This window comes from Lipophrys pholis, assembly GCF_963383615.2.
Source record: "Lipophrys pholis genome assembly, chromosome: 17".
NCBI lineage: Eukaryota > Metazoa > Chordata > Actinopteri > Blenniiformes > Blenniidae > Lipophrys > Lipophrys pholis.
In genome coordinates this window covers 8,013,516-8,039,112 of record NC_137643.1, presented here as the reverse complement: position 1 = coordinate 8,039,112, position 25,597 = coordinate 8,013,516, and the positions used below count along the sequence as shown (strand labels likewise).

At 42.3% G+C, this 25,597-nt stretch overlaps 1 protein-coding gene across 7 annotated transcripts in view; it reads left to right on the top strand.

Moving 5' to 3' along the window:
- The window catches only part of LOC308122773 (RNA-binding motif, single-stranded-interacting protein 3), a 291,407-nt gene that overhangs the window by 110,161 nt on the left and 155,649 nt on the right, over positions 1-25,597 (top strand). For all 7 annotated transcript variants that reach the window (XM_080484833.1, XM_080484834.1, XM_080484835.1 and 4 more), the window contains one exon: positions 15,360-15,517. In XM_080484833.1, coding sequence (XP_080340959.1) covers positions 15,360-15,517 — 158 coding nt within the window. The remainder of the gene's footprint in view (positions 1-15,359; positions 15,518-25,597) is intronic.

The following is a 25,597-nucleotide window of genomic DNA, read 5'->3' as shown; positions in this document are numbered from 1 at the left end:
GTAAATTAAACGTGCAGAAATGGGATCAATTTCATCATGCTAGATTTATATTAGTAATTAAAAAAAAAGGCAATTATTAGATTAATTTGCAGAGAGATTATTTTAGAGGATAACCACTAACCATCTCTTAGAGCTTACAAAAGTGCGAGTTAGACTCAAGGGTGACATCTTAGGAAAAAAAAGAAATAGAAAGTCCAAATAGCCTCTTGAAATTGCAAAAAGCAGGAAAAAAGAAAAACATTATTGCTCTCACTCCTCTGTATTTTCAGAAAGTTTTTGTGAGTAAGAGCATCTCAGTGAGGGATCCTTCTCCCAGTGTTGGAGCAATTGTCAGAAGCAAGAACCATAATCTCTGGCTTTTGTTCATTAAGTGGCTTGCGATGGGATCGCTGATACGGGACAATTGCACATGTTTTTCTGAAATTTATGGTCATTTGGCTTGCGCTGCGATGCGAAATTAGACTCCTGAGGAACCTTATGAATAGATACAGGGGGAGACAGATGCCGAGTGCAAAAAAACATGCTGTTATGAGAAATAGTATTTCTTTCCTTTTATATCCCTCTTGAATCCAGACAGAAAAACATCTGAATAAAGAGTGGGCCCTGACTCTTTTTTTTTTCTCCTTCTTCATCAAACCGCCATAAAATGGAAAGAAGTAATAACTTTGGTTACCTTTGAAGATGGAGCACGGCTGATAGCGTCACTGTTGAGTTTGTCTTAACCCAGATGGCCTGTGTTTATCTATACTGGCTGTGATCCTTCACTGTGTCGGAGTGTTGCATGCATTAAACCTTTCCAGTAACTTGGCATGAACGCAGCAGGCCGCAGTCACTGAGGCAAGCAGTCAGGCAACGGGGAAACATTACACCATTACACTCACCTGTTCCACAGCCACAGTGACTTATCGTATGAATAAATCACGCCACCGAGGTCCGGACATCTCAGACACCGCACTTCTTCTCCTTTGGCAGATGTCTGCATCCCTATTCATCTTTCCCTCTCTCTGAAACTTTTTTCCTCCCTGCTCTCTCTTTTTTTTTTTTTTTCCTGCAGCCTCTCTCGCCTCCTCACTCCCAGCCATCTTATTCTTTACATCTCTGGTTCCAACTGGCTGCCCGACAGTGCTCACTTTATTTATCACGCAGTTGTGACACTTTTGAATAAAGCTGCACACCCGTACTGATTGAACTCGGCTCGTGAGCGCTCGGAAGCGCAGATAATTCCCATTTGGTTTCCAGTAAGTTATGGGATTGACAGCCCGGGATGGTCTGCTCAGAAGAGGCTTGACTTTCTTCCTTTAAATCACTCAAAAATGTGCTTCTGAAAGGTCCTTTATTCAACAGTGACACCAAGATGCCAGCTACTGGGAAATCTTTGAAAATATAAACCAAAATAAACTGATGGATTGAAAAAAAAAAAAAAAGTGTGTGAATGCGCGTTTGGTGGTTTACATTTGAACTTTTATGTGGAAGCTTTGTTGTTTTTTTTTTAACACATTTCTCTCTGTATGGCAGTATGCAGGTGTAGAGAGGTAGAATGGCAATCAGTCACACAGATATTCCAATGTGGCATCGCTCCCACATTGACCCCGAGTAAAACCATCCCCTGCATAGCCTCGCTATCTGCAGCCGACGGCGGCTACGCTGTGTGCACGCTCCAGCCCAAGGAGGCGGGCGGACACAGAGCGTTTTGTGTTGAGTAATGCTGATATTCCTTCAAGGGGGATAGTTGCTTAACACACTGTGCAGAATCTGGCACGGCATCTTCTTTGGCCTACTAAACTCTGCTCAACACTGTGTAAAAACTCCCTGATGGCTCTTAGACGAGGAGGAGAGAAGGGGTGTAGGAGGAGGAGGAGGAGGAGGAGGAGAGACATTTGGAAAGGAAAGAAAGAAGAGAGTGAAGGGGAGGAAGGGGAAATGGAGGACGAACAGCCAGATGAGGATTGGGATGGATTTAGAGATAGATGAGAGCTGACTGAACATATTGGAGGAGGTGAGGAGAGTATGGATGGAGGACTAGGAGGGGATGTATTCAGTTATGCAGGGTTAGAGAGACGTAAAGGAGAGGGTATGGCTCGCAGCATGTTAGTGTGGCAGAAAAGACGCTTAAATCAACAGAGTATCGATAAAACAATGTACTTTTGCCTGACACGTTGGCCAGAAACATTGACTGTAAGTCCGTTACACACTTTTTGTGCCTTATTATTTTGCAAGTCGGCATATTTTCATTGAAAACTCGTTTTGTTTGTTTAAGGTCCCTTGGTGTGATTATACTATATGCAGCAAAACTGCTTCTTTTTTTCTTCCCAGGGCAGTTGCTTTGCAAGAAAAACCAAAGTAGCCATCATTTCTCATTGTGTAAAACCTAGACCACATTACAACACAAATTAGCCTGTTTAGATAGATAGATGTGCCACCCCCAAATCTCTTAGATATATGAAACCGATGCCTGCACGGTGTCCTGGTGTAAGTGTATTTAACGGCACACTGTAGTTTTTAGCACTCTTACTAGTTGGAGTCTTGGGTTTTCTTCAGGTTCAGCTACTATCAGCTCCCCGAAACCAATGCAAGGAATGGTGGATTCTCCACTTTTCTTTCTCTACCTTCTCAAAATGTCCTATTATGTAAGTGATCAAGTAGAAGGTCAGGCACTTCATCACTGGATAATGTATTTTTCTGAAAAATGAATTGGTTAAATGGATTAAAACCATAATCATTACATAGAAAATTTTCATCATTGCAGATAAAAGCTTTACAAGATATTTTGTTGAGTTTGCAACGGTCACCCGCTCTGTGCCAACAATGTGCACCCCTTCAGTAGGAGTGATGATTTAATGTATAAAACACTCGGATTCCAATGGTTTATAAATACAATATTTGTCTGTTTGACATTGATTCACCAAAGTTGCACAATTTTTTCACCTTATGAGTTGATAAGTCACTCCAAGAGACATTATACATCATTTTGAGTTGTTTAATCCCTTATCTGGATTGTGTTTAACGGCAGCATCCTACTTTCTCATAGCGTATTTATTGTGCAAATATTTGTATACAACATTGATTTTCAAACAAGCTAGAAATACGTTGACTTTCATGTTTTTTTTTTCCTTGCACTCATTTTCCCTTCCATTTAAAAAATTATTTAAAAGGGCTGATTTGATTGCCTGCTGCTGTATGACCTTTTCTCAAACCCATCCAGAAATTCACATCCATCAAAATCTCATTTACGGCTTGCCTTGCAATTAGAGTTACCATTTCAAAGCCACTTTGCTTCTTGCACGATAGCATATACTTAATAAAAAATAAATAAAAAATTGTCAGCAACTGATACTGAAGTCGTCTTATTTAAATTATGTCTGAACATTTTAAGGATTTGTGCAATAATCAAAAAGAATATTTATTGGATATCTTGTTTGTATATTTAAAAGTGATAGCAAATCAGCATCACAACACTTTTTCCCTGCTGCATTACACCTGACTTTTCTGGCTCAGTTAAAGATGGAAAACAGTCGGGTGATAATTCCAGTGTGAAATACCTGGATATGTTTCTCCAATGTACGTTATAAAATATCCCCATAAACTACCGCAAACCAGCCATTCTTCATTCCCTCGCTGATTTGTTATGGCTGTCTCAAGCCTTCCTGCCACAACAGCGGCTGGTGTTTAGTGCCAGTATTTAGTCTGGCAATTGTCAGAGACGCTTCAGTGACTATATTCCTTGGGGGCCAAAAGTAACATTCCAGGCCCGGTACATCTACTTTGCATGTGAAAGAAATTGAATATTCAAGAGAAAGAGGATGCAGGTTCTCCCCAGTGCATGTTTCTATACCTATCTGCCTTTACGTGAATTTAAATTTCTCTTCGTCTTTGTGTGATTGTGTTCCTTTATGCTATCAGAGGCTATAATACCCCGCTTCACTGAGCGCTGGCTGTGTCCGGGCAAGTTAATTGTAATTGAACTATTTTTATTCAAAGACATAAAGGACAGCAAACTGTTAATTTTGGAATACCTCTCCAAAAATCCAAAGCTCAATTGAATTTCTCCACCCATTTAGTAAGACACATTCTTCATTGGCAGCGTAGTCATCAGATTTATGATATGAAACAAAAAGTACTGTAATACTTGATCATAAAAATCTGAGAAATGACTATACTGAAATATATTGGATGACAGCATTCTTATGATGAAGCATTGTTTTCCAATCTTTACCCAGTGGACTTATTCCAGATTTCCTGGGCTGTATTTGCTGTATTACCTGCTTGCACCAGTCTCTGTAGGGGGGGAGAAAAAGCCCTGACTCGTAAAAGCAATGCTAACATAGCTCAGTTATGCAAACATTACATAGTGCACGAAACATATGGCAGCGTGCATGCACACACAGTGAGGTCAGTGTCAGGCAGTAACTCATGCGCTGAGCTGTAGGAAACCTTTAAGCCCTTTCTTGCCGCTCCCGCACCAATTACGACCTTATTTATGAATTTGAGCACAGCTGACCTTCTGGACGTAGAGACCTAAATTTGTCCCTCTGAAGAAACAGTGTAACAAATGGTCAAGCTTATTCTCTATCAATCAGTCGCCCCCCCCCCCCCCCCCCCCCCGGAATTCTCTGCACCTCAGCAATAGCGGCCATCAGCTGTTGAGCCACTCAGATATTCCTTATCCATTTAGAAATGGCAGCCTGTGAACAAATTGGTCTTCTTGGACCGTCGGACAAAGGCCAGTGGAGCTGGAACTGCTCCCAACATGAAGGATTTGGTGTTTGAGAGTAGTCTTAAGATGTATTTTTAAAGCGGAGCAACTCACAGTGATGTGTTTGTTACCCAGCCTCCTCATGCAGCCTATGAGGACATTTCAGGGCAGGATGCCAGCCTATGTGCATGACTGAATTGCTTGACATTTGTCTCAGTTTAAGACAGCAGAGCAACTCTTCCCCTCCCTCGCCACGCTGTTTACAGTACTCTGCTTGCGCTTACATTTCCTCTGAAAAACGTATCTGACTCCAGAAGAATGTGCCCAATTAGAAAAGGGGGGGGGTCTTTATAGTGGAGCTTTAATGCCAAGAGTCATAGAGTCTAGATCCTTGGTGAGGGAGGCCTATTCCGACAGAATAGTGCTCAAACACACAACCTGCTATGGAAATATTTCGGAAGAAGATTTTTTTTTTTTTTGGTTAGCCTCATGTGTCACTACATCTCAAAGTGTCAGAATCATGAATACAATTACCTCAAAGGCTGTTCACACTTTGTGGTGTAGTTCCCCTTCTCCGCACTGCAGGAGAACAAAAAAAATGTTGTTCAGTTCACATTACATTGCACTGGTGTTTTCTATATGACAACTAGGAAAATCACATTTTAAGCATATTAAGTTTCTCTTTGATTTATAATGTGCAGCAGAAGTGGCAGATGTTTCACAAAGATGCTGTGTGCTGTAGTAAATGTATTCAAAAGATTATTGTCATTGGTGTTTTTACAAGCTTTTATCTCTTGGACATACCCCAAAAAAATCATATTCAAGGTCACAGTGATTCTCACATGTCTCATTCTTTATTTAGTGAAGGAAGAAATAGTTCATCTGTGTTGGATTTTTTCTTTCTCCATCCATCCATCCATACAGCTTTATCCAGCTGAAGGTCACGAAGGGCTGGAGCCAGTCCCAGATGAAGATAGCCTTAGGCAGGCTACACTCTGGATCGGTTGTCAGTTATAACGCCGGCCACTTTACAGTCACTAATTAACTTCAGATTCATGTTTTTCTAACTGTGCTTCAAAATCTGAGTACTTGAGAGAAAAACTACGTGCGCAGAGGGAGAACATGCGAACTCCACAGAGACAGGCCCCCAAGCCCGAACTGGAAGCAGGAATGTTCTCTCCTCGAGCCAAGATTTCCAAACATTACATGACTGTGATGCCTTGTATTTTCATTCTCATCATGCAATACAATAGATGGTTCAAAAGCCGACTACTACCCGTCGCTCAAAGGATCTCTCCTTATTTGTTTAGTCTGCTCATAAATTTACTCAACTGTGATTCCATTTTTGGAATTTTGGGGATTGTTGGTCTAAAAAATGGAATTAGGACATCCTTGGCTCCGGATTGTGTAAGCGTTGTTGTTCTTTTTGAACTGTAAGTTGTAGATTACTTTGAATGTTGATGGTGGCCTCAATGGTTCTGCCTTGAAGCTGTGAGTACTGACATACGGTAGTGGCTTAACATAGTGACCAAAGTCGATATCATTCTCCATCTCCTTTGTCCTCCCCTCAGCTGGCCCGTCTCTAAATGATCGTCTCTCTCCTCCCACTCCAACCATCCTGCTGTCTCCACTCCCACAAACAGGCCCAGCTGGCCCCACAATGACAAATAAGGCCAAATATTTATGTCCTTCAAGTTTTACTTCGGCTCTGCCCACGGTTCCTTCGTCCGTCCATCCGCTCTCGGCTTTCTTTTTACCGATCCACCTCTGCTGAAGCAGCCGCTACGCACGCCAAAACGTCATAGTTGCACTCTACAAACACACTTTAGCCCCGGTTATGTCACCTAAACACCTGCTGATGTTAATGTCCACAGAGAACTGAGTTTATGGTTCCAGGAGGACTGGTATAAACATGGAAAGCATAAACTGTCCCCATGTTGGATTTTTGTGTGGGCTTGGTGACCTGTTCAGGAAAAGTACTGTGTGTTGTATCTCTGTTTGGGGAAAGAAAGACATGTTTGCTCCAAATGCCGCTCACTTTGATGAATCTAAACAACACTCTGAAGTAATTAAAGACCCCATTGAGATAGTTAGTAGGTTCAAGATGCGTGTAAGAAAAGGAAAAGTAAATTGTTTAAAGAGAACAGGAAGTGAAATTTTGAGTGGTGGTTTGAAAAGGAAAATGCACGTCCAATGTGTGATGAAGCAATAAAGTATGAGATAAAGGAAACTGATGAAAAAACATGGAGATTTATTTTTGTTTTTGTATTTCGAGTATGTTATCTCAGTTTCTATAGCCATCAAATGTCAGTATGAGGAGCAGACTGTGGGATTCAGACATAATTGCTGTGTTTTGTGCCTTCAGGCAGATTCCTCACATGGCGCTATTGCCAATCCATGTACACATTTTAATAATTCTTAAAAGCTTAAAAATATATGCCTTTTGAATATGTAGTCTGTTCAGGCAGAATTCAGAATCAAAGCTTGTTTCATCCAATCTAACAATCATATATTAAAGATATGTGGGAATATATAGTATCAGGCTGTTAATGGGACATTTTTTGCTGTGTTTTCCAGGTTAAGGGTTGCCACAAATGATTTTCTTGCGATACCCTCCGTCTGCTGCATGTCCTCCCTCACTGCAGCCATGAATCTCCTCAATGGCCTCCCTCTCCTGCTGTCAGCTGACAGCTCCATCCTCTTCTCCTCTTAACTATCATCTCTCCTACATGCGTGACCTAACCATGTCAACCTTGTCTCCCTCACGTTACCACCAAACTTCACCCCGTCAGCTGTGCCACAAGCAGTTCAGTCCACTGTCTTTTGGTCAATATATACAACTTAATTAGATCTAGCCGGAACCCTTCAATCACAGATTGCCAGTAAATGATCATTAGGAGTAAATAAGAGGACCGTCTTGACAGTTTGTGAACGCGTGGCATTTAGGAGCCTATTTTGCTGTCATTTTGAATTATTATCTTAAAGCTTAGAGACATAATGATATAATGCATTTGATACCCCATATCTTCTTGATCACGTTTCTCTTTTGTTTTAGAATATTAAAAGCCTTATATTTTTTTTCTAGGTCCTATTACCTGCATTGTTACTCCACACACATATTTATATTTAATCTTCTAAACTCTGGTGATTCGTGACCAATTATTGATTCTGAAGTACTTCTCTGCCTTTGAGTAGCAATTAAACTCATAGAAATGAGTGCAAATAAATGAAAAGAAAACAAACATCTTCTATTATGCGGCAGTTTAATTTTATTGTTATCTTTGTGCTGTCAGTGCAGTTATGTTTCCAGTCAAGATAATAATCCTAATCATAAAGCGAGCTGTAATAGTAAGTATGTCTGTTCAATTCATATATTGTCTGGTCCTTTGGTACTTTCACTGTCTAACAGAATTCTTTCTCTCTGTGAGTTTACAGCTGAGACAAATGAGTCAGGCGTCCTGCGTTGAGGAATAAGAAAGAAGTTCATATTTAAGGGAAAAACAAAAGAGTAGTTGAAATAGAGAAAATCCCCTTTGCAGCCTGTTGTACAACAAGTTGTATATTTTTCAAGATATTTAAAATGCATCCCCTCCATCATCGAGCACAAGAGCATTTTCTAACTCGCAACCCAGGAAGAAACTGAATATTTTTCTAATTTGTTTCTTCTTCCGTTCCTCATGCTTCCTCCCTGTGATTTGACTGTCCTCTTTAGCTTTAACTCACTCATACCTGTTACTACAGGCCAAGCCTCCTTTATCTGCTTCCTGCTCTAGTATCTTCTCTCCAATCCTTCCCTCTCCATCCCCCTGAATACAGAGCGCTCCGAGTCTTCCCTATTAGGATACATTTGGCAATAGAATCAGAAGCGTTGCAGTCCCAGGTGAATTGGGGATGATTTGCTATTCACTCCTCTGGCTATGGGTTTACCGGAAGGCATAGACAAAGAGAGAAAGAGACAGAGCGAAGCATGGAGACGAGAGGCAATAGGCTCTCTTCCCGTCTGTCTCCCAATGTCTCTCCCTTTTCTCAGAGCATTGAGATGCAGCTGCGGCTCTCAAAACACATGTTTAAGGGCTAAAGGTTTGGAAGCAGCTATCCAGGATGGATGGGGGATTTGTGTTCCTCTCGCGCTCAGAGGCTGCTGCGAATGCAGCCGACCGCCGAGCTAGCTGTTAGTTCTGGCAGTTTGGAAGGGATGCCTCTGGGACTATGCTTGTCTTTAAGAGTCTTTGCAGAGACTTTGCCAGCATGAATTAATGGAGAATGAGCTGAGGGGCTTTTTCTTCAATTTAAGAAGACTGCTTGTCATTTTTGTGGCAGCTCTTCGTGTGTGTGTGTGTGTGTGTGTGTGTGTGTGTGTGTGTGTGTGTGTGTGTGTGTGTGTGTGTGTGTGTGTGTGTGTGTGTGTGTGTGTGTGTGTGTGTGTGTGTGTGTGTGTGTGTGTGTGTGTGTGTGTGTGTGTGTGTGTGTGTGTGTGTGTGTGAGAGACTCGGGTGACGAACTGAGGAGTAATACACAAACACAGACACGCGTGACAGGAACTACACATTCACATCGGAGCATACGCACATGTGCACCCTCCTGCATGGTGACAGCTGATCTGGAATAGTGGTGTCGGGGGTGTTGGGGCGGGTGGGGGTGTTTGTGCTGGGTTAGGCTGGTTTACTGATATTGACAGCGTGGCCTTGTCTGGCCTACTGCCAGTGTTGAGCTAGCTCTCGCTGGCTGCCCTGGCCTCCTATAAATCAGGGCCAATTACCACGCTGGTGCACCACCACCGCTGCCCCCCCACACACACACACGCACACACCCCCAGTCACAGCCCTGCCCTACAGAGTGCAGGGAGGAAGGAAGGGATGCCACAGCCCTGCTTTCATTCCAATTACTGCTACACCAGCCTTCCTCTCTGTTCTCTGTCACAAAGCATACAATCACTTTTTCTACCAGAGAGATGTTGTCTTATGAAAACTTACATTCAACACGGGGACATTTAGCTTTGCTGGAGGAGGTCCCAAACACACTTAATGAGATAAAATGTTATATGGGAATCATAGTTTAGTTTCTTCAAAAAGTGTTCCTTCTATAGTCCTCACTGTACAAAACCATTCATCATCATCTTTACGTTTGTCAGACTGATATGCTCTTTAATTGATCTTGAAAACTATTTCTCCCACTTGTGAATTTGATTATTTTGTAGGGAACAATCAATAACCAGTAGAACGGCAAACAGCAGCAATGATGAGTAAGAACTCATCAAAAATGGTTGAAGACTGAGCTTTCAACACATGTTCTTCTTTCAAAATGTTTTGAAGTTTGAGATATGGTCAGATATTGGGAGACAATATCTCAAGGTTATAATTCCCCACAAATCACATGACAAACTGTATAACTTCATAACTGTGAGTAAAATTGAAGCACCTGAGGCAGCTGGGGTCTAAAGGTTTGAATCCTACTGAGGGTTACGTCAAGCATAAAAACATGTGTATCATGATCCACTGTGAAGAGCCCGGAAAGCAGCCAAGAGATGATGATTATCATCATACACACGTAAAGTGCTCAATCTAAAATAGCTTTTTGTTTAATAATCGCCCATTAGTGGAGTAATGATTTCAGTCTCTGTATGAGTAATTTCAGAACGCTGAGCCTACCTTTTAATTTGACCAAAATAACACAGATAACGTCGATCGGTTTTGGACGTGTTCGCAGAAGTCCTGTTCTTAAAGAAAAAAGCCCGTCCAGAGCAAGTACTATTTTAGAACACATGTGGCCGTATTTTGAAATGCACACGCTAGATTGAGGCTAATTACTGGATATTTTGCTCTCAGAGTGCCCGATAAGGACTGTTGAAAAATTGAGTGTCGTCCTCGGTGGGTGTGCGTATATACAGCCTATGTATCGCACGCTAGATTTATCATCCTCACTTAATACACTCATAAACATTCCCTGGCATGTCACAGAGGCTGTGAACCCCCCTGCTCGGCTGGCTCTGTAAATTGGGCCTGTGTAAACCATTTTGCCTGTCTAAAATACAGTGCGGCAAATTGAAATCCCCAGTAAGCCTCTGTAGCAGCATGTCACAGCTGGGTAGGGAGGAGGGAGAATGGAGGTTTTTCTCATTTACCACCTGGAGGTTTTTTGAAGTGTCATAACCACACTTTTCTACGTCTCTCTTTAAGTCTTTCCATCTGTTTTTTTCTCTTTTTTTTTCTCTCCCCTGCTTCCTCAAAATCTTGAGTTCCTCTGCCCCCCCCCCCCTGATAAAATACCCAGTTTTCAGTCCTCAGCCTTACAAGACATCAGGTCAGGTTTTATTATACTGTATGTTTTTGAGATCTAACTGGCTGAGGATAAACAGAACGCTTGGAAGTGTTTGGAAAGTTGTTGTGACGAAATAAAACTAAAAAGAGTGGGTTTGAAATCAAAAATGGTTTTCGCTGAAAATGCATCTGCGCTTATGTACATCTGCAACAACCAGTTCCGTATATATTTACTAAATTGTGATCGTGTGTGTGTGTTTTAAAATATATTTTTAAAGGAGGCTCAACATTTTTGGACTTGCATTAAATTACATGAAATTACAAAAGTGAATAGGCAGATTTGCTTATTTCAAAATCCACAGCCTCCATAACTGTGCTTTTTTTTTTTTTTTTTTTTGCATGCCATGTGTACTCAACCTGGACTCCATTAACCATCAACTCAATTCACGAGTTGGAATAAATCAGATGGCCTCTATGAGGAACACTCGTCTGCTGTTACTAGCAGCTCACAGGGTATGGTCAACTGTTAACTCAGCAGTTGCCGTAGAAACCAGAAGATCGCACAGCCAATTCTGAAGTTGTCATTTTTGATGTCCGTGATCGACATACTAGACACCCCTGGTCCACACTTTACAGTACACATCACAAAAGTTAGTGAATGGAGTGTATTTCCATAAGAAAAGGTAATTTAGTGATTTATTTTATCCTGTTTACAATTTCATGTCCTCTGATACATTTTGCCAGTCATATCTAGCCGTATACAAGTATCTGAACACCCCCCCACCCCCCACCCCCCCTCCCACAATCCACTTACCAGACCACCGTTCCTGTGAGACTTTTAGCACCCAGACCATTCTTCATCCCAGGGGACATGTTCTGCCTTTTCCTTGCCCCTTGGATAACTTCTCTCTCTCTCTCTCTCTCTCTCTCTCTCTCTCTCTCCCTCTGCACCCGACACTGTAAGTAATGGGCTGGTTTTGACCCTCCATGCCTCATTGTGTAAGATTTCAGCTTTTGACCTTAAAAAATGAAAGCAAATCAATAGGGCGGGACACATGAATTCCAAAGACCAGGATGCAAGCCAAGCTTTGAGTCCGGGGAGGAGGACTTCGAGGAGGAGGAGCGGGGCTAAGTGTAGCGCTAAAGGGGTGAAACAAAGAGAGAACGGGAAAAAAAAAATCCTGTAAAAGAGAGAGAGAGAGCCTTTCAATTAACATTCAACATTGACAGCAACTCTGTGAAGTGTCTCCCGTTTGTGCTGGCGAATTTGTACGTGTCACACAGTATGTTAAGTACTGTATGTGTAATTTAAGCTAAGACGGACGAGGGAGGAATAAAACAAAAGGCGTGGGGAGGGGATGGGGGGGGGGGGGGGGGTGCACGAGGTGAAAGCCTCAAAGTCGGCGTTTGAACTGCTGCTGTGCATTTTCTATTGACTTTGAGTTGGAGAAAATAACTCCCACGGAGCACTCAAGAGATTAAGCTTCTTCTATACTACCCCCACAGCATGGAAACGTGAATGAGTGGAGACGAGTTCAGTTTATTTATTTATTTATTTTTTGTCCTCATTTTTGCCTGTGCAACCAAAGCTATCAAAACTGTGTGTGTGTGTGTGTGTGTGTGTGTGTGTGTGTGTGTGTGTGTGTGTGTGTGTGTGTGTGTGTGTGTGTGTGTGTGTGTGTGTGTGTGTGTGTGTGTGTGTGTGTGTGTGTGTGTGTGTGTGTGTGTGTGTGTGTGTGAGAGAGAGAGAGTGTATGTCCTAGAGGAAGGATTGAAGTGGACCATGTGCATAAGTTTGTGATGATGCATGTTTTTTGACTGTGGGAGAAAATAATAGTACCCAAAGAAAACTACATTGACGTGTTCTGGCCTAGTGTGAGTGCTCACCACTGAACGAGCTTGTTGCACATCCTGGTTATTTTCTGAGGTTTGCAGTCTGAGTCCCAGAAACTGACAGAAATCAAACTTTAAGCTGCTTTTATTCTTAAAACATTTCAGCTAAAAAAAAAAAAAAAAAAAAAAAAAACTAAAACTGGGAAACTTTCCCTGTTTCCATTTCCTTTTCTGTTTTGGTGAGTTCAATTGAGAAAACTTCAGTTTGAAGGAGTTTGGTTTAGAAAACTCAGTCTGTTGTCCCAAACTTCATGATTCACTCTGAAACTCACAGATAACTTGATGTTAGACTTTTTACAGAATTTCTCGTTAAAATATTTTGTTTTTAACAGCCTCAACATCCTAAGGCGAGCGACTTCTAGACTGATAAACAATTGTCATACCTTTTACATCCTTGTTTTTTTTCTCTGTAATTTATAATCTTTTGTCTTCTTAATTTTTATGCATTTCTAACTTAGTTTCTCTTAAAAAAATACACACATGGTTTTATTGACTCATTATTTTTGAATTGTGGGTTTTGTGAACATGATCTGATATAGAGTCAAAAAATATAAATAAGTATTGTATAATGAATATTTCGAGTGAAAACCGGCAGCTCAATTATTCCAACAATTCTGTTTTATTAATTCAAGAAAATTGAAGAGGCCATAAAAATGAGGATTTGTGTAATTTTGTTGAATTAAGTTCAGACTACATGAATTTAATAATTTTTATCAATTTGGTTCAAAGTATTTGCGTTGAAAGAACTCTGCCCACACGGGAACTAATTCAGCCATTCCTTCGAAGACCATTTGTTTGTTTCTCTTTCCTCTTGTGCACTTGACTTTGACTTTCCTCTTGTGGACTTGACTTGTCTCAAATGATCTGCCTCCTCGGTCGGAGTTGCCCCCGGTGCCTCGCTCTCACTTCAGACGACTCTCGGCTTCAGTTTTGGCTTCCGTGTGGGAGAAAGGTGTTTCCGTGTCGTCACGTGTTTTGCTGCGAGTGTGCGGCTGCAGACATGTGTACAGTGTGGCAAATCCGGCTCAGTGAGTGGCTGCCCATCAGTTCCACTTAGCTCAGCGTGGTAATTGGCCGCCCATTGATGGACGTGGCTCCCTCTTCACGCTCCAGGGACCCCGGCTCTTTGTCTGAGGAGTGGGAGGCGACACGCTGGCATGGCACACACGCTTAAAATAGCGCATCAAATCAGCCATGCTCCGGCGGTCGCTGCTAACGTGTGGGGCAGATTGGGGGCTAATGGTGTGTGTGTGTGTGTGTGTGTGTGTGTGTGTGTGTGTGTGTGTGTGTGTGTGTGTGTGTGTGTGTGTGTGTGTGTGTGTGTGTGTGTGTGTGTGTGTGTGTGTGTGTGTGTGTGTGTGTGTGTGTGTGTGTGTGTGTGTGTGTGTGTTTACAGCGTGGTATGAGGTCTTGAGGTTCTCTCAGGGGAGAATAAGGGTTAACGTGGTTAACTGGAGCTGCTGGTGGTATTTAGTCATGTCCTGCTCGCTCCCTGGCCATTTTTCTCCCCTCTGTTTCATCCATCACTCCCTTACTTTATTGCACTGTTCACTGTCTCTCCTTCTTTTCTCTCTCTCTCACCTTCTTTTTCACTCCCCTCCTGTGTCACTCCTTTTTTTTGTCTCCTTCTATCCCTCCATCTTCCTGCTCATGCCCACAGGGCCCTCTCTCTCTCTCTCTCTCTCTCTCTCTCTCTCTCTCTCTCTCTCTCTCTCTCTCTCTCTCTCTCTCTCTCTCTCTCTCTCTCTCTGACTATGTTCAGTGTCCCTGCAATAGAGATATAAATGGGCGGTGAGCAGGGGGCCCTGACTCCTATACCATAAATCTACGATAACAGCACAACAAGCACATAAGGAGGGCAGAGGATGGAAAAGCACAGAGGGGGGAGAAATAAAAGGGGAATCATGTTTCTTATATGTTTTGAATACAATTCAGGATATCCAGAATGCGCTGGAAAGTAAACCCACGTTCATATTGGGATGTTTATAAAATATCCACGCGTGGATTATTGTGTCGGGTTTTCACACCCGTGAAGGTGTAAATAGTTTCACAGTATAATCAAATTGGGTATTAGTGGATTAGTACATGTTTAAAAAAAGTGCCACCCACAGATGAAACAAAACCACATTGAGACTGAAGAGCTTTTTTCACTTTCTTTAATTGTAGGGACCTTCATTTTTCTCTCTGAACAAATCTCACCTGCAGTTTATTTCCATCACTTGAGACTGAGTTCGAGATTTTGCTCTTAACAACGCTGCTGTAACGTCCTCGCCATTTCTCAGCTTCCCTAAAATGTCTCGTCTCATTATTGCAGTGGCATTGACCTCGTAGATTCGGCTGTTTCTTTCTTTATAAAGACAGAGAAGAATCATCTTCTACTCCTGACTTGAAACTATTTCCGTGTGTGTCCTCACAGTGTCACAGCTCCTTCATTTATTCTCCCACGTTTTAGACCAAAGCTCATTATTAATCATTGTGTGACATTGTTCCTCTCTCTCTTTTCTTTATTTTCCCAGCAGCCCTATGCTCCACCCCCTCATCCCATGGCTCCTCCCAGCCCCAGCACCAACAGTTGCAACCAGGGAGGGGCGGAGCAGCTGAGTAAGACCAACCTGTATATTCGAGGTCTGCCACCTGGGACCACCGACCAGGACCTCATCAAACTCTGCCAACCGTGAGTACTGCAAACATCACGGCTACACGCACGAGGTTACACTGTCACTCCAACCAACAACACAAATCAGATTTATTTCAAATTGCATATTTGTGGCGCTCCTGGCCACGTCCCTATTGTATATAGCAGTAAATAGTGTACAACTGTTTCTGGTCCTGTTGTGTGTCTTCCTGCTGCAGCAATGCAGATTCAAATGAGCAGATTGTTATCAGGTTAAATGACAAATGATCAAGCTTCACTCACTGTCAGCTGTCCGCCCTCTATGGCAGAGCTTCATTCTCACAGAGCTCCAACCACATGCTTTGACTCCTGCCAAGTAGTCATTTTTGGTTAGATGTAATACTTCCAAATGTCTTTTGCATTATATGACATAATTGGCAACAGCTGTTGGCATCCATAGGCAATAAAAAGCATAATCCCTCTTGTTCAGGGTGGATGCTTTCAATCTGAAGGATATGGTGAGTTTTACATATAGAGTAGGTTGCAACAGTTCTAAATATCACACTGATAGTTTATTTGATCAGTTTTATTGTTTTCTATTTTACTGACAACAGGTACTGTACTAAGATGTGTGTTTTGATGAAATAATTGATAATTACAGTGTCTTCTTCTCAATTGTTATCTTGATTAAAAGGGGTGGGAAAGGAGCTTACACATATCCTCAGACAGGTCTCGTGTATTTACAAGGTTTAAAATCTGCACTATACATCTTATTATATATGTTTGTAAGGAGCACAAGTCTAATCCTATGAGTCTATACTGAGACCCCATTACAAGATGCCATTGCAGCGTATTCTTCAGGGACCCGATATTTCTGGACTTCAAAGTACAGATGGGAATTACATCCTAAACACTTCACTTTCGTTCTGATCTGATTGGGCAAATCAGAGACACATTTTGACCACAAATGAAAACAAAGGTCCTGAAAATCATCCTGCCAAAGTCCTTGTCAGACATTGTCTGAACAGAAAACAGTGGAGTTTTAGAGGTTTGGTCTGTGTATCCATGTGCTCAGTGTTACGGTGCACTACCCGGGTTTTATATATCCCAATAAGCACCTGTGTACCGTGGTTGTAGTTGTGTACAGTGTATAAACTGAAAAAATTGACTTAACCACATAAAGATGCCGTTCTGACGCGAGTCCATTCCAAAAATATGTTCACATGTGGACACTGGAGATACCTCATACATGATATAGATTCTTTAATTATTAGCATAACCTGAATACATTCACATATCAACATAAATGCTATTCTCATGTGTAAAAGGGTCTTTTTTCCCTGATATGTTGTAAACAATCTGATCACGGAGAAAGAAAAGTTGTCATGGTTTAAAATCTGTCAAACATTATTTATTATATTTGAATCAATAAATGAATGAAAAGCTGACAGACCACAGACACAAGGAATTTTATGTGGTGTGTTAATAGTGTCCTCAGCTCATGGACATCCAACCATGAAGCTAACAGCCAAATCTATTGTTAAGCCAAAAAAATAAAATACAATTTCCAAATAGATGTTTATTAAAGAGACTTCGGAGAAAACCTTCTGCTTCTTTCTGTATTTGTGGCAAAAAGAATAATAATAATAAAAGTGACATTTACAAGGCAAACAGCTGGCTACAAACGTGTCATGTGCAGGAGATACTCCTCTGTGTCTATTACACCAGTGTTTTGTTTCTTCAAATGGGTCTTCTGCTGAGACTCACAGTTGTGTCGTCAAATGATGCTAATAAATTAAAAAGTTCACCTCTAAGAAGAAAATTATAGGCTAGAATCAAAGGTCTGTGCACAATGTCCTGCACACCTCAAGCAGCTGCTTCAGGGGGTTTAAGGGCCACTTACTGCTCACACACACACACACACACACACACACACACACACACACACACACACACACACACACACACACACACACACACACACACACACACACACACACACACACACAGGTAGTCATAGAACTCTGCCAAATATTCTTGATAGACACACGCACACACACACACACACACACACACACACACACACACACACACACACACACACACACACACACACACACACACACACACACACACACACACAGCTCAATAAGGCCTAATAAAGCCTAGATTGGACCACCTCCCCCAGGAATCACAGACCAAGACCTCATCAAGCTGTAACACACAGTCACACAGGCTTTCCTTTACTCAGTGTCTCTCTCTCGCTCTCTCTCGCTCTCTCACACACACACACACACGCACACACACACACACACACACACACACACACACACACACACACACACACAAGCAGCTTTGTTCAGCTTCATTAGGCCCTTTTCACTTCTAAAATGCTGAAAAGGGGGTCAAGATCATTAATGGAGACAAGGCCAGCAGATTGTGAAATGCAGGCCATGAGCGAGTCTGTCTGCTTGCATAACCTTTCCTTGGCCACATTTCCAGAAATGTCCTGGTCAAACGTGGCCAATTATTCAATGATCCTTTGGAGACGGGAACATGCTGTCCAGCGTATTTGGTAATGCTCCCGGTAGCCATGTCATAAGTCATGCATTTATTCTTGAAACTGACCCATCAAGATTCCATTAGGCTGAGAGGCGGTCTGATAAGATTTGGAAAAGCACTCAGCATTTTGACATTGGATATCTACCGCTTAGCTCTTACATTCACCCAGTGCTACAGAGTTGGACAGTTTCAATTTCATTTCTAATTCCATATGATCTTGAATATTTTGAGCATAACAATTTCTAAGAGCAAACCATGTCAGAGCTTATGTAAAGTACTCTGGAAGTGCAGATGTTTGTGAATTTAGATTTGCATTCTAATATATGGCTTTTCCCCAGCATGTTATGGAAAGCTTCTGACTTTGCCGCATGTTTTTTTTTTTTTCCCCTTGGATCTAGCGTACTGTCCTCTAGTGGCTGCCCTCCTGTTCAGCTGTCTCCTCAGCTCCTCTCTCCCTCTTTCCTTACATCTCCCATCTTTGCCTCTGTGTGTATCGCCTGCCTAAGAGCCCCCAAGGTTGCCCGAGGTGTGCTGTGCCAGTGAAAATTCAATGCCACTGAAACTTTAATTAGCCAGACTGTGTTTCAGTGGCAGGCGGGTGGCAGCATTCGAGAAAAGGTCATGCGATTGTTCTGCAGTCTGCAGCACTCTAGGTCCCCCTTAGGTTTTTTCTTTTTTTTCCCTGATGTCTGGTCCCTCACCAAATACCTCCTCCTCTGGCTCTCGGCTCTCCTCAGTTCTCCCAGAGAGACTTGATGTTGAACATAAACGCATGCTAAATACAACAATGTAGTTTCAGGAAAATTGTAAAAACAAAGATTGGAGAAGTTTTCACTATGCGAGCTGGATATTCTTTGTCATCAGTATCTGTAGTCAGTGTGTGAATGTGTGGTTTTCTACTGTAGTGGGGAACTTAAAACATGTTTAATGTAAATTGTTGTCATCTTAATCAAGTCCGAATAATGTAAATTGTCGCATTTTTCTTGACTTGTGCTGTTGTCAGATTAGCGTTGCGGTTAGGTTAAGGTTGGGGTTATTAGTAAAGTAACTGTAAAGTCCCCTCAAGTGATCATAACAAAGCTGTTAACTGTCCAACCTTTCTTGTTGTGACTAAATGCTGCCAGATATAACATTTCTAGGGTTTATATGTTGTTTTTGGCCGAATTTATGCTTACTAATGGGTTAGACTTAGTGTTAAAAAAAAACCTGCATTAGGTCAATGAGTGCATGCCTCAAGTAATGCTGCAAAAACACTCGGTACTGTGTATATTTGTGTGTGTGCAGATCCTTGTGAGTGCTGGCAGTGAGACGGGTTGGAGCTGACTCCTGAACATTTGATTGTTGTGTCACACACAAGCAGCTTTTGCCGCCCTGGTTCACCACTATCTCAAAAGCAAACACGCTGCCGCCAGAACTGATGCATTCTTGACCGGAGGCCATATCATGGCTGCTGATTGGAGGCTACTGAGCGGGCCTGAGAGATTCCTGAAAAAAATATAAAGCTTCTACTGTGGTTGTAATCCCGACCTTGTGAACTGAAGGAGATTTTTTTCTTTTTTTTTTCTTGCCAAGATCCTGTCATGTTTGGATCCAGTAACCCTTATCAAGGATTCCTAAACCTCCAATATTCACAGTTCTTGCTTCATGGTCCAGTGGGCAGATTTTTGTGGGCTATCATTGCAAGAGTGGATTAAAGTATGCTTGATTGTCTCCATCAGTGTATAATAATATCTCGCTCAGAATCATTGTTTTTCTTCACCTATGATGATCCCTTCATGTTTACATTAGTAGATCCTCTCATACCCAATCCACTGCAGTCCACATACTCACCGATGGATGCCATTAAATCTTTCAAAAGTTTGAGCTTACTCGTTCAAAAGTTCTTATTCCTTCATGGTGTTTTCAGGCTACTCCCAGTTCTTCAGTATGGCACTTGCCTTTTTAAAAGTCAATTTCATACATTATTCAAGACAATACAGTAAAAATAAACCACAGTGCAAATATAAGAAATAAATGGAACAATAGAAGGCAGTAGCTCAAAGGTGAAGCTTTAAATGATTTTATTTCAAAATCTGATGATGATTCTATGGCTGTAATTGCCAGTTAATACAACTTTTGCATCCAAATTTTGGTTTTTACGAAACACTGCATTGTTTCACCATCATGTTTGAAGTCATGAGATGTCTTCCATGACCGTTTTTAAACTTAAAATGTTTTTCTTTTTCACAAATTGTTTCATACTTGAATCTGTGCTTCACATTCTATTGTAACAGTACAGATTTTATTGTTAGAAATAAAATATGTAGTTTTGTGCATTTAAAAGCACTGGCAACCTTCATATGAAAACTAAGGGATTGGCCATTTAGATCTACAACATAAAGCTTTTGTACTAACCATTCAGTATTCCACAAAGGCCTTTTTTTTATTATATTAGTTTGTAACACCAATAGTCATTTGCTGAATATTTTCATTAATGGATCTGTAGATACGGATCGACAGGATTCCATGTGATCCTGCTGGCCAGGTCAGCTGGCTTACACCTCGAGCCTTATGCAAACTTTTAGCCAAGCTTTAAATTACAAATACTAAACATATTAGATGCTAGAAACAGAAACTGAGTCAACATCTATTTGAATGACCAGAACCGAGATGTCTTGGTGTTGAACCACCCCTGTCAACCTCTTTGTGATCCCTGAGAGCAAAAATAAACACGGACGACGACCAAAGTTCTCACAGTGGTTGAGGTAACTTGCTGAGAGCTGTTGAATGAGTAATTAAATGGATTCGGGTGGGTGCTTAATCTCGGTTTTATTCAGCCGGCTGGATGTCGAGTTCTCTGCAGCCGTCAGCCTGATGTATGGGTGTGGAGAAGAGGCCAAAGGAGTGGAGTGGGGATTTGTTGGCTGAACACCCAGACTGTGGGAGGCCTTCCTACTCGCCTGGCTTTATGAGTGGATGGATGGATGATGGGATGGAGAAATGGCGCAATGGCTAGGACGGCCGTGACTGTGAGAAAAATTCTTTGGCCTACCCTGCCATGTTGAGGCGCTGGGCCAGCATTAAGCCCAACACCAGCCGAGTGGGGCCGCCAGCACATCCAACGCAGTCCGCGAAGCCAACACAGCCCCAAATCACTTCTGGGGTGAAGCAGACTTCATAACCCTTTCCACCAGACAGATATTAAGCAGCACCCGCATTTTTCTTTCTCGCAATTCCCATCCCAGGAGATGAATAGAGAGAGTGGAAGCAGGTTGTTGAATTAAAGACTGAATTTCCTTTTCTTTATGAGGGTCTGAAAATACCTGGAATAACACCTGGAATAACAGGAACAAAGCACTTCACATTTTCTCTGCCAGCAGCTCAAATCTAGAACTCAGACTGCCAAGAAAGCAAAAGACTTGAGAGGTTTCTAACTCTCGAACTCCTTGTTCCTTGTTTTCTTCCTTCTCAATTGTGCCTCTGTCTCATCTGTTCCCTCCCCTGCCCCCGTTCTCCTCCTGGTTCTCCTCACCTAATTTCAGTCGTGGCCGAGACGCAGCTGTGTACTCGGCCACACTGGTTTTTGCATCCAAACACTGACCTGATCACAGGAAAAGAGCGAACCAAATCAAGAGCTAATCACCACCAATTGTGCAAATAACCTTTCCCGTGTGTGCAGACAGAGCGGCAGAGGGGGAGCTGGGGAAAGGGATATGAGGGATGAGAGCGAGCCATGAGGTATGCTAAGTGGAGGAGGTGAGAGGAAGAGAAGGGAGGGGGCGGCCCTGGGACCACCTGTTTTTATGGAGCTGGAGCCCAGGCACTCAGCAGCGCCACATTATCCCTAATGACTCTCCGAGGTCCAGTGTTGACATTAGCTATCAGAGTTGGCCCATCCAGTGGCTGTGTTTCAAAAAGCTGACAGAGGAGGGAAGAAGTGTGAGCAACGGCTCACCAGTCCAGCTTCAAACTCCCCAATTTCCCGTCAGCCTGCCCTCAAGTGGCTTTAGAGCCGGGCACACCCACTAGCAAATATTATCAGTCTCTTTTAGCTTGTTTGAATATCATTTTATTTGTAGGCCAATGAATGACATATATTTGCGTTGAATAAATGCCAAAGATGAAAGTGAAATATCTAAATGTCGCTGAAGTTTACTTTGGGGCAGCTGCTGCTCATGTGCTACAGCCAATCTTCTGTCAATACCAAGGTTAACGGTTTGATCCCTGCTGACAATGGTCGAAGACGAGGCACAACCCAGACAGTTCTCCATCACAGGGCAAAAACAGATGGACAGTCTTAACTACTGAAATTGTCACATCCGGCCAGTTTACTTGCCTCTGTTTTTATGTTTTTTAACACAGAGAAAACCTACAGGGAGAAGGTGCAAACTCCCCACAGAAAGGATCCCAAGCCCACATTATATTCTCACTGACGGAGGTGTTAATTACTGCATTGCTAGGTGGTGAATATGTGAAGTCTATGTACAACTTAACATTATTTTTTTTCATCTCCAGCATGAAGAGCAGGATAAGACCCCATTCTATTGTTTTGCTAAGCTCCTCTGGTTTACCATCATCCTTTGCTACTTACCATTAATCAGTATCTTGGAATTCTACCTTTTGCTTGTGCTCGATGGGTAAAAAAGTGATGCAAACGTTCAACCAAGGAAATCAAACTCTGCCTAATCCGTCCTCGTTTGATCAAAACAATGTGTAATAATGTTCAGTTTGGCTTTGTCACTGCAGAAAACAAAATATTATGTTGGATGATTGCCAATATATTTCTGTGTAGGTGCATCCATGCTCTTTCTTTAGTGTTTGTGTCTGTGAGCATCTGGAAGGATTTTAACTGTGCCTCAGAAGGGAAGCCCAAATACCAGTGAAGCCCTTGGTTACAAATAGGCTGTAAAAACAGGCTTTCTGGTGATATTTGGAAAAGAGTGAGAAAGCATTAATTGAACAAGGTGGGATCAGCAGGTGGAAGGACGAAGGAATTTGGCTTAGATCTTGAGGAGTTGTAGCTCATGTTGGCTGTAAAACAGCTTGGATTGTACAAACACTGCATTGTTTACATAGCTATTCAGCCAACTTCATAACCCACTTTGCACCTTTTGAGTTGAGTTATCATGAGTAAGTATTGCCTTTGTTTGACGCTGCTGCACAAACAATTCAATGCACTGGATATACATACATTTTTATAGTTTGTGCTGTGGAAAAACACAACAGCGGCATGTTGTCGAGATCAAACAAATTTATTGTAATTCATGTATGCCCACTTAAGATTGTATATTATGTGTTAATGTATTATAATAATAATAATAATAATAATAATTAATAATGAGGTGTTTTTGAATTTGTTATAATAAAGTCAACCCACATTAATCATTAAGCTCCACCCAAACCCCATCTTGTGTACCGTTACGAGAATTATCAGACTCCCTCTGATTTTTCCCACCTTCTGTATGTTTTTTTGTTTTTTTTGTTTTTTCCCCATGATTCCCACTATCTCCTATCCCAGCCCTCTGGTCCTCAGTCTTGGAGCCAGCAGCCTCTGTTCTCGTCGATCTGCAGGGTCAGGATGTGCGTCACTTGGACCATAAAAAGATAGCGGCGCTTAACCCCTGGAAAGCAGTGACACAACCACAGGAATGCCTAAACTACTCCTACAGTTACAGCTTCATGTTGAGTGGAAGCATCTGCTATTCTTGGAAGCAGATTCCTTCATGTCCACTTTTTTTTTTTTTTTTACCCCATGTGTGAATGCGTCTTGCTTTCCCAGCACCCCCCCCCCCCCCCCCACGCAGACCCCACCAAATTCTCTTTCTCGTCAGCGTCATCATCTGCTCCACCCTCTTCTCCCTCTCTGTTTCCATCCCATCCTCACTCGCTTTTCAGTGTGCGATCTCACATCGCTCCATCATGTTAAACTTTCCACTTCTCCGCTCCAGCAGAAGTGACACAGTTGTTTCACCGGCCAAGCCAAACTAACTAAAATACTACGCCTTTTTGCTCCCCAAACATTGATTTTACAGTGAGGGCGAGCAGAGTAGCTGATTTGGCCTTAGGCTGCATTTGTGAATTATTTATCCCCCCATTACTGTATACATGACACGTAGACAGTTTGCCTGTTTAGAGGCTGAAAATGGCTCCCCTACTTTTGCACTGACATTGACTTTGTTGACACTTTAATAGCTATTTTCTCGAATAGCATTTTAGGTTTTATTCAGGTGGCTGTGTAGCATGAATTACAGGCGGAGATTCACACAAAATGTCAAGTCTTTTGCTACTTAACTGCATTTCACTTTTGTTTTCCATCAGGAGCTAATCGAGTGCCAGTATTCAGAGTAACCAATCCAATCATAGCTGTCACATGCTGATCCATGCGTCCTCTGTGCCCCCCCACACGCACACACACGTACACACACACACACAACACCACTCGTTTTTCCCTCCTTGTGCTTTGCATTTTATCAGACGTCAGCCGTGCAGCGGAGGACAATCTTTAAGCTCCAACAGCAGCGGCAGTAGAGTCTCTGCTACAAAAAGGCTGATTGACGTGAGGGACAAAACCTGGGATCTTTGGGCTCTCTGGCTTTAACTCGCTATCCTTCCTTCCCTCCCTCCGCCTCTTTTCTCGCCATTTCCGTCTACTGACTCTCCCTTTGAAGCAGTATCTAGAAAGCAGAAGCAGCGCCAGCAGAGATGAGATGTGTTCATTTGTGCGTGTCAGACAGCGGAGCATGGCATGTGGGTTTGACAGGTTGGACACTTCCAAACAAACAGGCGATTCTGCAAGGCTGGTTCTAAAGAAGACCTGTGTGTGTGTGTGTGTGTGTGTGTGTGTGTGTGTGTGTGTGTGTGTGTGTGTGTGTGTGTGTGTGTGTGTGTGTGTGTGTGTGTGTGTGTGTGTGTGTGTGTGTGTGTGTGTGTGTGTGTGTGTGTGTGTGTGTGTGTGTGTGTGTGTGTGTGTGTGTGTGTGTGTGTGTGTGTGTGTGTGTGTAAGAGAGAAATAGTTCCCAGCAACACTCAGAACAACAGGCTAATGCTTCCTGCTGTCACTTACGGTTGCTCTTATCTTTCCTTGATGCACACTCTCGGCGAGCACACACTAGTCGTCTGTTGCTCGTGTTCAAGAGCTCAGTCTGAAGCACTCTTTGGTTAACCTGTCTCTGCGGTGCTCACCTTCCCTCCTCCAACTATTTTATCCTCTCAACCCCGATTCTTCCCGGAGATCCTGCAGCACAAATGCACCCTGGACGTGCTGGTTATTGTCCACATGGGTGGCAAGGTCAAATGGACAAGGTACTGGATGCAACTCTTAACTTTGAAGCCATTGGATGTTATCACACAGTTTCGGGAAGCACACGTACTCGAGCTTTTACCAGGGCTCAGATGGTAAAACTGATAAAACTCAGTTTTTCCCATTAGGTTTTAATCTGAAGAGACTTCAGCCCACAAACTTATAAACAAGACGCAGGTAAAACTATTCTCTAAAGAAAAAAAAACACATCAAAACACGGTTTTCATTCTTCTTAGGTAACATTTTTACCTTCAGTGCAGGGTACCTGGATTTGAATGAGTTGTTAAATCACGGATTTA